At 41.1% G+C, this 14,606-nt stretch overlaps 1 protein-coding gene across 1 annotated transcript; it reads right to left on the reverse strand.

Annotated features, from left to right (window-relative positions):
• Positions 1-1,802: 1,802 nt before the first annotated feature.
• Positions 1,803-13,108, reverse strand: ptn (pleiotrophin). Its single transcript, XM_076111783.1, has 4 exons — positions 13,015-13,108; positions 12,091-12,264; positions 9,575-9,736; positions 1,803-2,664 (listed from the first exon to the last, which is right to left on the reverse strand). The coding sequence occupies exons 1-4, from the start codon at positions 13,106-13,108 to the stop codon at positions 2,609-2,611; spliced, it is 486 nt and encodes a 161-aa protein (XP_075967898.1). The 3' UTR covers positions 1,803-2,608.
• Positions 13,109-14,606: the final 1,498 nt, after the last annotated feature.

Here is a 14,606-nt window from a genome sequence, read left to right on the forward strand (position 1 = left end):
CAGTGGGATGCACATTAAAGAGCATCTTCACTTTGTGGGTGAGGACATTGTGCTTCTCAGCTCTGAGCTCTCATCACTACATTTTCCATCTCATCAGCTGTCTGATTGCAGAGGCAATGGAAGTTTGGACTGAACAATCTGAAACCATCATCTCGATTCCTTTTGAAATAATTAATAAAAACAGTATACAGTCACAGCAGTGACTTACTTACATCCTGGAGGCACAGCTGGGTATTTTTGGTTAATTTTCCATCCAGTGTGCGTGTGTGTGTGTGTGTGTGTGTATTCACATGTGTCATATGTGCTTTCCGGTGTGTGTCTGCCATTATACAGAGAACAGTGCTGACATTTCTGTGTGTGTGTGTGTGTGTGTGTGTGCATGCAGCTTGCTGTGCGGTGTTTTATTTTTTCTAAATGGCATCCTCAGCATGAAGACATCAGATTGGACAAAACATCATGGCACACATCAGGGTAGACGCACAATGTGTGATTGTCTATTTGTGTCATCACTCTTTCCTCTTTGTCTTTCAATAGCAACAGGCTTCCAAAGACTCACTTAGACACATCTTTGCGTGGTACTGGAACACACACAAATACATTGTATTGTACATTTTCTATCACATTTATCAAAGCCGTTTCTTTTTATCACTGTAAAAAGTACAAATGTAATATTATAGATTCAAATATGAGCAGTGTACAGCCAGAGAGAATCTTTTTTTGTTTTGAAGTGTGATTTAAAATCTATAAAGATATGAATATTATGGGAATTGGAAGTGTTTCAAATAGGTTATAAGAGTAGAAGGTATAAATATATGTGCATTTCGGGGGGCATGACTTACTAAGAAATGGATTCTTGCCTTGAAAAATGAGCGCCTGGACCCAAACTTTTTAACTTCGGAGCAGCATTCAAGAGTGACTTTTGCAGCCTGAAAGGGGGAAAAAAGAGCAAAGCTGGAAACCCGGACAGGAGGACAGAAGCTAAAACTAGTTTCCAGTGACCCAAAGGCCCAGCGGCAAGGGCTGCATTTTGATTTCACCTGTAAATGTATGAGGCCTCTCGCTCACCTCGGGAAGAAGCTGTCCGTCTGCTATCGTACTGGACACACTTTATAACTTTTGCAATTTTATTATGCTTTTTTTTTTTCTTTTTTTTTCTCTTGTGGAGCAACCAAAGTGTTGAGGGTTGAGTTGTTTGACCCGTTCTAAGCTTCAAGGGTCACGGTAAACGTGGATTTAAAAGAAAATCAGCAAACAAACAAAAAAACAAAAAAATTGCTTGCTGCAAGTGTTGAATGTGCATACAAGTGTTCATTTTTCATTGGCTTATATATGTAGATGTTCATTGTGTATTCACTCACTGTGGCTTGTGGCTTCTCTTGCAATAGGAAAAATGCATTTTACAGTCTATTGTTTGCATTGTATATATCTATATTATAATAAATGATATGTAATTCGGATGCGGTACATTTGTAATATACATACACGTCTTTAATAGCTACTATTTGAATGTTTCCTCCACCCCAAAAAATCCCTCATTTATTCTCCTCTCCCCCTCCCCCACTATGATACTTCCTGTACAGTAACAATGGTATTGATTTCCTTTTTTTGATGCATTCTTGATTGATTATTTGTTCTGGACAATGAATCTGAGTGTTATGATCGCAGGCCACCTATGACATTGTAAGATGAACTGCATTAAGTGGTTACATTGTGCCATTTTCTCTCAGAATGGAATTCAAATAAAGGTATATGAAATGTGTTTTCATTCTTTTGATTTTGTTCATGAATACGAGGACGGGTAGAATAGAAATATCTTTTCTGCCTTTTTTTAATTCATTTTTATTTTTGGAAACGGGAAACAAAGGGAATGTTAACTCCAACTGAGGACTACAACAGGAAGGACTTTTATTTTTTTTATAGCCAAGAGCTGGAGAGTAAAAATCAGAAGGTATAAATTGAGGTACAACAGAGCAGCAGGAGGAAAACACACTAAAACTGTAGTAGTTTGCACTTGTACATATGCTAATCATGCAGCCTCCAGTCAGAGTATTTATTCGTACTGGAAATGGAAGAAAAATATCATAAAGCAGAGAGCAATGGGGGGAAACGTTACCAATAACTTGAGACACTTGAAAGATTGCAAATGTTTTTTTTTTTTTTTTTTGCACAAATTAATTAAGTGAAGACATTCAGAGCTTCACTTTTAGCAAACTGCTTCATTAAGTCGAGGCATGGACCGAAAAGCTTTCCAAATTAGAGTTAGGTTATGCAGCTGTAAAACAAATCCTATCCAATTTGTTGGTAAGAAAATATTCCTAAAAATGACTTCATTAGGTAAAACACTAGCAAACAAATCTCTTCCATATTCATTATTCATCCCTACCGCTGACTATTACATCTCCTTTCGCAACATACAAGTTGTTTCTTATCAGGTGCTATAGAAAGAAGAAAAAGTAAAACATGTTGTCACTAAAAGTCATGTTTCCACTGGTTTTGTCAAAGCTCTACTGTCAACCTACAGGACATACAAAGAGGAACCGTGTTGAAATAGGGCAGTGGACGTCTTTCCACCCTCTTCTTCCTTCCTCCCGGTGGACAAACGACCTCATCAGTCCATTTGGGTGCGATCTCGCTTCTTTCCTTCCTTCTTTTGCTTCTTTGCATCTGCAAGAACAGAAAAGAAAGAGTTGCAGCACACAGTGTTTACTTTTGACACTTTCTATGCCAGAGGTGGTGTTTTTGCAAATGAACAAATCCCGTCGTCTCCATGAGGAGCACATATGCTCTGCTTCAGATTGTAATAATCAATAATTGACCGTGTGACACTGCATGCGGTCCCTCCCTCCCACTCTCTCCTGGGGATTGATTTGCGTCCTGGTGTGCTTTATCAGCTTCTTGAAAGAGTGAATTGGTACCTGGCAGCCATGACAGGAGCCACGGTCTATGGCTTTCCCTTCCTTTCTGCTCTGGTGAACAGGAAGAGAGCACAACCTGCAGCTGTTTGGCTAGCTAGCCACTGGGTAGCTGTTTTGGTAGACTGTCAATCTGCTGTTTGTGAATATCTGCTTGTCTGTATGCACACGTCTGTCCCTCGGTCAAACTCTCCGTCTTTTAAAATTCTTCAAACATACGCGTGTGTGTGTGAGCAGTTATAGGTTACATACCTAAATCAACATTTTCACAATCAAAAAGTACACTTTAGTGTTTGCGTGACACGAACCAGCTAAAATGTAAACCTATCCGCATAATTAGAAGGTCAGAGCAGGTGACGTAGTATTCATTTCAAGATGGTCCACGTGGGGCAGATGGGAAGCGAGGTAGGATGGGTCAAACAAACACAGGACTTTCACCAAGCTGTTCATGTCCTGTGTATAACCAAGTCAATGTTGACTTATTTTACTGTAGTTTTGTTACGTGCCACTTTAACACCAGTTAAGTAACAAGCTTAAGTATAACAAACATACGTAATATCTTAACCCAAACCATGATCTTTTTCTAAGCCTAACCAAATAGTTTTGTTGCATAAGTAAACGTAAAAAACAAGTAAACCTACGTTAGAAGTTTATTTTGAAATGTAAAGAGCAGAAACTTCGAAAGCTCAGGGCCACTGACTAAGCGATGGTATTTGACAAGTTGGGAGTGAATGGTTGTGACTTCTGCCAAAATGTGAGCGCGTGTTCCAAACTTAAAGAAACTTAAAGTAGGCTTTGTAACAGTTGACCACTACCACTCTCCCGTCTGTGCTAAACACAAAGTGCTGGTACTGTTTTGGGGATTTAGTTTCTTCCGTACAGAGTAAGGTTAGCTGCTAAGCTAAGTTGATATTTAGGGTAGGCTACAGACAGAATGGTGGTATCAATCTCCCCGTGTAACTCTCGACAACAGCGCACATCAGCGATTTCTCAAGTCAAAATGGCTGCTGGAAAAAAGTACAACAACAAAGATTGTGAATATAAGTATGTGCTAGTAACGTCTGTACCTCTCACTGGGTTTGACTATCTTTATTTTTTTAAATATATTGTAATAAGTTTATATTTTTAAAATGCCTGGCATGACTAACCTCTATAAGTGTTTTCTAGCAAGCTTTCCATTTTATGAAATGTTGAACAGAGACGTCGGCCTGGATAATCCACAACCCTTTTATTGAGACCTAATCCAAAGCAAGTTCTCGCTGTTGCACTTAAAACTAAATTTAGATCCTCGCACATCGCTTTTGTTTAGGTTCACAACTCGGCCGACTTTACATAAATGGAAGTTGTGTTAAATGCGACTAAAGAACCACCACATATGTTCATAATGACGGTGTTTCAGAAGTAAAACTATGTGGAGGTCAAGGGGAAAAAAGCAGATTTGATCAAAATTCTAAGTGGTGTGTGGGGGAAAAAAACAGAGGTTTATTTTAAAAAAAGATACAGTGTGATGATATAAGAAAAGACTAAAATCCTGAATTACTTTTTGTTTGAAATGGATTAGCTTGAAAGGACACCTCCGCAAATCCTCTAATGACATGCCGGAATGCAGTTCTGAGCAGCGACACGGTTTGCTTACTCAACGAGGTTTCAACCTCTTAACATTCTGAACGTGCACTGTGAGGAAATCTTTTTAGAAATCTGTTCTTGTCACCTCCGCTGCAAGCTTCCACGAGCATTAAGATTTTGACGTGCAACGCGCTTTCACCCATGCAAATACGCAAATTGCTCTTCCGATCCATTTGCTTCCTGGTTTTCATTTGTTTGAATGTTCTCTCTCTCCCTTTTTTTTTTCCCGCTGTTGTTTGTTTCTGTCAGCAATATTCTGCTCCCGGGAGAGAGAGATGGCGGAATACATTCACTCTCATCTTTCTCCATATGTAAGATGTGGGACTCTTGTGTATGGCTGGAGTACTTTTCACATGGCGCTGCTCGCTCTCCTCTCTGCCTCTGACACACAATTATAATCAGGCCGTTGCTGCCTTCGCTGGATCAAATGAGTCAAAACACAAGGACTACATGTTTGTACAATGCTATGCTACTTTATACTTCTACTCCCCAACATTTCAGTATTCCAGTTAATGTAATGAATAGTGATCACACTTAGTGATCAACCGCTTATACGGATCAAAAAGTTTGGGACTGAATCATTCCTATGCAAATTCTGTTTAAACAATTTTCTTATAGTAATTAAGTAGTCCGCTTACAGTCTTCATTTGGGGTCCTTTCATACATGACAACGTATAGAAAAAACATTTAAACCACTTTAATTTAGTTTGGCTGGCCAGCCTACGAACATCAACCCTTCTTTTCTGTCCTTCACAGTTTCTGCAGTCACGGCTCTCTGCCTTTGTAAGGCAGACATCAGGAGTGAGTGTAATAATAATAATGCTCTGCGTGGCTCTGAATTTATGTCTTTGATTTAAAATCAGAACACCTCTCCAGAAAGAATGACACAAACAAAAAATTCAGACACGCCATATTTTAGCCTTTGTTTAACTTGAAATCAAGTCTGGCATCCAAACACGCTGCTCTCTCCTGTTCTGCTGAAAGAGAAGGCGGGGACCTTGAGGTTTCTACAGGCATTCATAACGTTTCATTTCTGTCACTCTTTGTTCTCTCTTTCGCTCCGCGGGGTCTGTGTTTCACCTGGGCTAGACAGCGAAGACACGCAACTCTGAATCTCAGATCGCTCCCAATGCGCCTCTTAGCATTGTCTCCTGCAGAATTTGCAAGTGGCAGATGCTACCTCCATCACAGCAACCTGCTGCAGTCAAGGGAAACCTATCTCCCAACCCAAGGTGGCTGTTCAGAATTGCAGATTTGGCCGGGCAGATCTCTCCTCCCAGCCCGGGGGTTAGATAGCCTCTCCATCTCAGTCGCGCCAAAGCCAAACATTTCTGGTTTGGGTTTTTTTCATAAGCTCCCTGATCCCGCTGCTGTGGACTGTATCTCTGCCATCCCCTGACACAGAATACCATACACAATTCCCCTTCCTGCACACACCTCATTGTGCACAGCACCCCCTCTTTCTTTTCCCCAGTAACCTCTTTGCTTCCCAGGGCTTATCTTCCAACTGGCAGACGTCGAAAATCACGCAATCATGCATCATGCAATCACATTGCTCTGAAAGCGGGTCTCTCTCTCTCTCTCCGACTGCTTCCTTTTCATCTCGGCCGATGTCATCCTCGCTCTGCTTCTCTGCTGCCCTCAGCTCTCACACCTCTTAGACTGTCACTCCGCATCCACGCACCTGGCCTTCATTACAATTGTTGCGCGCAGGTACACGCATTGCTGCAAACCAAAACACCTCGTCACGCACACATCCAGTATGTGAATATATACATTTTATCTACATTTTTAACAGGAAAGTTTGATGATCTACATTGATTTTCCTGCATAATGTAACAGCAGAGTAATCGAAGTGGAATGTGGATGCATTCATGCATCCTTTAAAGGGATTTTAATGTGGACCTTCTTGTCTTGAATTTGTATGCCACACAGTAGCAAAGGAAAGGGTCTGATGATTAAACTCATCAGATTGACAAAAGGTTCTTCACTATATCACGCTTACAATACCAAGATAACAATAGCAAACAATTTATGGAGACTGATATATTGGAGACCTGTCTATGGAGCACCCTTCCTCACTTTCACCCATTGCATTATGGGATAGGTCTCACCCCCTACAGCTCAGGACAGAATAAATCAATGGACATTAAAAGAAAACAGTCCTCCAAATTCAAAAGCAAAATTCGTTGTTTGTCTTTGCCCTTTGCTCCCAATGGACAAGAGCAATGATTATGGCTGCTGGAGGTCTTTAATTAACCTAAACACATGTCATTATCAGACATTTGCTGAAATGACTGATGCTTTTCTTGAGAGGACTTGTCAAATATGGCTGCTTGGTCGGTGACATTACGTGTCAAACTATGACTCTACATGCTCTACGTGGTCGTAATTATGGTGAGGCTAAAGGTGAAAGCTGTGGTATTTAGTATAAAGAGCAATACAAGGATGATGGATGGTTGGGTTAAAACACACAGGACTTTGACCCGGGAGACCGCTGTTTGTGTCCTTAGTGAAACCAATAGTTTACTTATTTTAATATACGGTACAAAATGCATCGTTATTACGTCGGATATGCAACATAGTCTGCATTTTAACCCAACCCACATTCTTTAAAATGTATTTATTTTGAAAAGACACGGTATGTATGCAACGAGCGAAAACTGGCACATACGACTGGTGCTAGAGAGGTGCTTACAGCTTCACAGTTTGAAGCGTAGGGCCACTGACCAAGCTACCATATTTGACAAGTTGGGAGTGAAGTTAAACCCATATACATCTATTTATATTTTACCAGCAGCAGCATGCTGTGTTCTCTATTTGCTATAAAGTATGGGAGAGCTACAGATGGCGAATACAGACAGAAGCTTCTTCCTGTCACAATGCATTAATGATCTGCTACCGAGTGAAAGATTAAGCACAGATTCCTCCTTTGAAAGTCTCAGAGTTTGGCATCACATCTTAAGACAAACAGACAGTAACAGTTGGCAGCACTGAAGCTGCAGACATCCTGCAGTAAAACAATAAAAAGAAAAAGAATGTAGCATTTGTTTTATCGTTGTAATGTGGGGCTACACCTGGCTGTTTGATGAAGTGACAGTAGGGATAAGCAAACTCCATGTGCAAACCGGTGTGTGCACACATGTCATCTGCTGAGCGTGATATGGAAAGGGTTTATGACCATTGGCAGCAATTTCGCACTCATTATAATCCTGTTTGGACAATGGGACAGTCACAGCGGGTCAGATACATCCTTGTTTACAGAATTAACAAAGGGCATCGCCTCACTTGGAATGAACCAAAGGCTTTCTTATCACCAGTTTTACACCAAGCAGATGGTAATATATTCCACATGGTTGTTTAATATTCTCCCATTAGTTCAAATCTTGTGTCGACTCCATTTTTAGGATAACTGCCCATTTCCCGTAGAACGTAGGAAGTAGAAGCTCCCTGATTGTGGTTTCTTTGACGTGACTAAAGGACGCTAAAAGCATGTAATTACAACTGAATAGTGGGTTAACCTATACACCTCTGCTTTAACACTGCCACTCAATGCTTCAACTTAGCACTTATGTAGGTGGATTTCCATCATGCTGACAGCATTGCCTGAGATTAAAAGTCATTTGCAAGGGCTTGTGGGATTGAACAAAGATACAGTCAGTCTGAGATGTGCCAGGAGACCGGATAAACACATCTATCACAAAGAGAAATTAAATAAAAAAATGCATTAAATTAAAATATTTTATTTTAGATATTTCACCTGTATGTCATAGCTAAAACATACAAACATCAAACACAGCGCAAAATATACAAGCTTGTCACCGGGGAGCAGTTCAGCTGACTAAACAGAGACACATCAGTGGTAAACATCCCTTCAGCTATAATTAATTAAACAAACAAACCAATTTAACATTCCCTGTAACTGTTTACAGGGATTTGACGCTGCAAGAAAGTACTGGAGTGCTTCTTCTCATAAATCATGACTTTGTCTCTGCATTAGTCATTCTTTTGATCCAAAACCGTCCCACTGACATGTGATTTCTCTATATAACTAAAAATAACATTTCCAGCTTTCAAACTCGTCCAAAAAAGGCGACTGTGTTGCATCAAGGGTTCAACATTATGTTGGAACTAATCCCTTTTAAGCTTACATTACAAAGTCCATGAACGAGTCTTGTAAAGTCGGCTTTCATCGAACTCTGTCGCGGCGTGTTTGGGGTGGTGCGAACCAAAACAACCGATCCAAGACCGCTTGCAAAAAGGTAGTCTCGGACCGTTTGAGCGAACCAAAACAGCCTATCTGCGCAGGCATTTGTCGAGATGGACTCAGGTGATCGACAGATTAACGTGAGTGGGAGACCAAAGAGACCAGAATAGGCTTAATAAAGTCCACAAAACTAGCATTGATGAAGTTATCTGAGACGGACCGCAGGAAAACAGCTTCGTACGACTGCAGATCAGTGAATAAACTACGACAGTAATATTTCAAAACCCACAATTTCTTGCAGAGAAGTGGCAACTCTCACAACAAAGAAGAGGAATTCGCTATTTCTTCTTCTCAGCAAATTCATTTCTTTATTTGACCGTTTAAATGTGTGCACTGCCAAGCAGTTAACGAACAAAAACGACAAAACCTGCTCTGGCTTGTTGGAGCGCTCTAGAATACTTTGCTTTGTCTGGGGTGAATTTCATTTGATGTTTTGTTGAAAATGCAGGTATTTCAAAGTGGTACCTTGATTTCTTCAATACATTTCATTGTGCCAATGTGTTTGAAAGAAAAAGTCATCTTTCTCAGGGCACACAAAGGAAGGAGTGAGTCGGCACAAGATATTAAAGGACTCAAGTTGCCATCCTGAATTTTTGAGGTTGTGTTTATTGAACAGTGAGATATCCCATCTTTTTGTTAGAGTGCACAGAACCTCATGTCGTGTTTTTGAGGACACAGTGATTCATCAACAGCGCACCCCGCGGTTGCACACAGCATGTCCGGTGAGAGTTACATTTTATCTAGCGATGATTTATCCCTCTCGGTTTACCTTGCAGCTTAGTCTTGGGGATTTTCCCACAGGGCTTGGTGGCTGTGACAGTGGCGGCGCAGGTCGCATCCATGAGCGCTCGCTTCAGCACGCCCGTCCTGTTCTTCTTGCCTGTCGCCAGATCGCACTCCCCCCAAGCCTGGAAGTCGTACTTGCACTCCCCTGCAGCACACAGAGAAATCAGTCATTAGGTGCTTTGGTTTAGTGAAATAGCTGTGAGGAAGCATAGTAGAGGAGAGATTAAGCAGAAAACCTGGTAAAACCGGACACAGTGCAGCAACTATATTTGTTTTACATTTTTAAAAAACAGGTAATTTCAATCAGTCAATGAATCAACCCCCTTTGAGCTGGAGGAGTTGTGAGTCATACACTTTGAATGGTTGTTTGATGAATGCTTTTAATTGACTTGGCTATTATCCCCTCCCTATTAATAGAATAACTGTCCAAGAGCCACAAAACCATATCACGAGACGCTCTTATTAAAATCAAAATAAAATATGCTCATAGCTTTTTCCTAACAGCAGCAGATGGTGCGTCGCAGTTCTGAACCTGTATTTCCTATATAATGAAACCCGCTAACAGATGAATGTAATCAAAAACAGCCTGGCTCCTGTACATCCTGGAAATAACAAACTGATACAATCTTGGCAGCAGAGAAGTGAAAGTGCTCTTATCAGCAACTCTAATAAATGTGCTTTCATTTTACATTTTACCCACTCAACCCCAGAGGATGCAAGCAGTGGCCTGTGTATGTTATGGAAATGTGTTTGAAAGTGTGTGTGTGTGTGTGTGTGTGTACTATATGTCCATGTCTCTCACATCTCCCTCCATTATTTTGTTGCCACTCTAGTCGGGCTCCCTCGAGGCCGTGACACTCATTCGTCAGCTTCCTCTCACATGAAAGCGTCGGACCCCTTGTCACTGCCTCTGAGATCCCCAGGTGCTCATCAGAAAAGGGGTGAGGAGAGGAGGGAGGGAGGGAGTGACGGGGCCATTGTTGCAAGAATCCTACAGGGACCTCCTGAGCATCCAACTTTAAAAAACCCTTCGCCTCTATAATTTGTCTCTGAGAGACCGAGAGGGAGAGAGAGCTTCCTGGCTGGCTCCTGGGAATTTCACAGGCAGCCCCCATGTCCTGTTTAAGGTGTCGTATACAAGTAGGCAAAAACATGGTTGTAGCTGCGTGGACACACCCACTTATTAGCAACCTTCAACAAAACAGAGTCCTATATAGATGTCAGGATGATTGATCATTTAGAATCTTGCCCCGCCTTTGAAAAATTTCAAGTAGAAGATTCTAAGGTCATCGCTCGAAAGTAGTCAAAGCTGAGAATACTCACGGTTGGGGAATGATTTGAGTTATTTTACGCATGTATCTGGAGTCCAGAAAGACTCTCAGAGAAAGCCCCATGATTCCCAGTTCACACTTTGTTACAAGCTTCTTGACATGACACCTAAAGCCACATAATAATAATATTAATGCAGTATGCTGATTCATATCTTAAACCATGGTTAAATTGCAGAGTCTCTTCACACCAATTCGGACACATTTTGTGCGGCGTGGGCAACAAATGTTACAGTAGATATTCATCTTTTAGATTGCAAGAAAATCCTCACACCTAAATTTCGAATTCTTACCACATATATTTGTCTTTTTACTTGACAAAATAGGATAACACTTAATATAAATAAGATACAATCACCTAAAAGGTAAAATATATAGATATAGGGACTTGCTCAGTATCACTCTTTACATGTACAACACAAGAGGGGCCCTCTCTTCTCTTTCCTCTTTTTTCTTTTCTCAACCTTCCTACAATTTAAAGGCCAGAGGCATGTAAGTTATTGCAACTACCCCAAAAGTTTTGCTGCTATAATCTATATAGCGAGTTAGCGGGACCCTCATTTCCTGCAGTGTGTTCATCACTCGTGACAGGCTCATTGCAGAGCAGCAGGCTCCTGCCTGACAGGCCTTACTGGGGGGAACAAAGGTTCCTCAGGCTTGTCACTGCAAGACATTTCAGCTGTGAAGGCTGCACAGTCTTTAGCCCAAAAAAACAAATGACAAAGCAGGATGATTGTTCCTGCGTTTTCCATGACGACGTATCACTTCCTCAGCAGACATTTTGTACCTCTAATTAGCCAGCTTACGTATTCCTATTGTGAAAATGGGACCATTGTTTGTGTGAGTGACAGGCCAGCATACATCATAAGGAGATGTGGGGTGAGAGAGGGATAGGAGCCGAGCAGTTATACAGAAGGAAGGAGGACGTTTTCTGGGTCTTTAGTGGTTGCAGAGTATCTACATTTTATCTTAAAGTAGACATTTTAGAATGGTTAAGAAATATCTGTACTGTACTGTCCATCAGATCACCCACGACGCATATTAATTCCTGGTCTGAACAGGGCCTTAGTGCTGTGGAGCAGTGATTTTTACGAGTGGGTCCCAGTGTTGAGGAAGTACATACGCGTGGGTATAAATATTAGACTTTTCAAATGTCTGTGTTCTCCCTGACCTCCAAACTTCTTCTTCCAGTTGCAGGGGATCTTGCAGCGTTGGGTCTTGATGGTCTGCTTGCAGTCGGTCCCGGTGCGTGTTCCCTCCCTGGTGCCGAGTCCACAGTCACCTTCGTTGGCTACACACACACTCCACTGCCACTCCCCACAGTCTGACTTGCGCTCCTTCTTTCCTGTAGGATCAAACATACACCAGTTTTCTTACATTGATGAGGACCGGTCCTTTTGCTGGATAGGCCTTGTAATTAGATATATTTCATGTGAAATATGAATCGTTATGTCAAATCTACAGTTCTGGTTACAACGAATGTTTTAGAATCTTTGTCTTAATTAAAACAAGAAATGGCGACTGCTTCTTGCAGCGTCTATAATGATATTTACCCACTCTTGGACTTTTTAATGTTATTTCAAGGCAGATTTAATGAGTTTAGTGCTTATGCTAATTTCCAATTGGAATTAACTCTCTTTCTTGGATTTAAATTAGTTAAATGTTGTTTGTTTTTTTACCCAAGTGGGAGTTATCTGACTTATTTTGCTTTTCTTGTAAGTTGTCTTAACACGCCATGTGTTTCTGTTAAATTCTCAAGGGAGACCAATTACTTCAGCCCCAAAGGCTTTTTTTCATTTTCAAATATGTTCAAGAGTTGTGTCCAACTAAATAAGCCGTTAAGAGGAACATTCCTAAGCATTTTGAGGGTGTGACAGCACTGCTTGTCACTCCATGAGGAGAAAGTCATTTTTATATTGATGAGGTTAATTGACAGACATTGCTTCTCAATCACAAGCTGTAGAATGTAGTTAATGTTGAACATCATGGTGCTCCTGTTTGATATTACTATACTGTGTGAAGGAAATCTAAACCTGCAGCGATGGATCATTTTATGGATTTTTTACATATTCAAAGAAACTGTTCTGGGCTTCACCTTGTTTTTCTGCTTTGCCGCCTTCAGCTGCCATCACCGTTAGCACCAGGAGCGCCATCACGGCCACCCGCGTCCACTGCTTCTGTCCATTCATTCTGAAAGAGAGACGAGACAATCGTTAGAGGAGAACCCTGCTTTATTTACACAAGTACAGCGTTATCAGCGTGTGCTTTTCAGCGCAGTCAAGGCGTCTCTTTGGAATGCCATGTGTCACTTGTCCACTTATATGTCGATTAATGATCTCCTCTTTTATGACACAGAATTTTGAGAATCTCTAAAAATGTGCCCGACTTGACACATTCGGCTGTTTGGTAGAAGCGGAGGAAGAAGAGGAAAGCAATAGTCCTCAGCCTCATGGGACAGAGGAATCGCTTGGGGAATTTTCCACTGTGCTGGATTCCAATATTAACATTTTGATTGTCTGCACTGCCACATACGCTGTCAGTCACGGCTGTATTTGCCGTCAATCCGAAACCTTGCCAAGTGTAGATAAAGTCCAACACACAAGTTTGATTTGTCAAAAATCAAAAAAGATCATTTTGTGAGTGAAGCTAAGTCAACCCTCGCTGACGACCTAAGATTCAGGCTCGAAATGTTGTCTTTAGAGAAGCGTTTGCTTCAATTCCACACATTTTGTTTTTTATTATATATGTTTAGATTGTTTTTGAGGGTTGATTGGAAGGTTTTGAAGAAATGCTCAGTGTTGGTGCTTATACTGACCTTTTTAAAAGTACCATGTAGAGACTATTATTATTGTTTTGTCTTAAGAACACAATGTGATGCATACAACTGATGTTGAAACCACAAATGGGGAAGTAAATGGCAAAGATTCCATTATCAGTATTCCCTTTTCAGCTGCCAGAATACGCTTGTTTGGGGTCCAAACAGGCTTACAGAATTCGACAAAAAGACTACACCTGCTGCCAGAAAGCGAGAGAAGAGCTAGATGGCTGGGATTAAATTGCCACTGTACTATGATTTGTCACACAAAAATGTGATTAGTCGTCTGTCTCTTTGTTTGCACAAAGCTGCTGACATTTCGTCGAAGGTTTAAGGATTTAAAAAATCAAAAATCCTCCATATAATCAGAGTCAGAAGTTCCTTTTATTATTTGATCCTCCAGCTGGTTCTGGATCAGCAGAAAGCTGGTACTGTCACTATCACCAGCCTAATGCACTGTGATGAAATTGTTGCAAACCCACTCAATTTGACTTTTCTCCCCTCTCCTCCTCCTTTTTTTTCCAGAGAGGGAGAAATCCTCTTGCAACCAGCACTCTCTGAGAGGAGAGACAGCATGAGACTGAAGCAATTACCAAGTGTCGATGCCAAAAAAAAGGCCCCTCTGTGCTCAAATTCCTTTAGAAAGGTTCATCCTAGTTGTGAAATAATATCCATTTGTCATTTTTAATTAACCTTGAGCTGGTTCTGAGCCCCCCCCCCCCCCCCATCCCATTGTGTAAGGAGCTTACATTCCCAACTTTTCATTTCACTCACTGAAGACGACACATAAGTTAAGTCTGTTTATAGCACGGTGAAAGCCTCTGCAATTTAAATCAGGTATTCAAACCTCATATTTAATTATTGAATCTTAT

The sequence above is a fragment of the Anarhichas minor genome, unplaced genomic scaffold (genome assembly GCF_050575085.1).
Source record: "Anarhichas minor isolate MPS153535 unplaced genomic scaffold, ASM5057508v1 ptg000045l, whole genome shotgun sequence".
Classification (NCBI taxonomy): domain Eukaryota; kingdom Metazoa; phylum Chordata; class Actinopteri; order Perciformes; family Anarhichadidae; genus Anarhichas; species Anarhichas minor.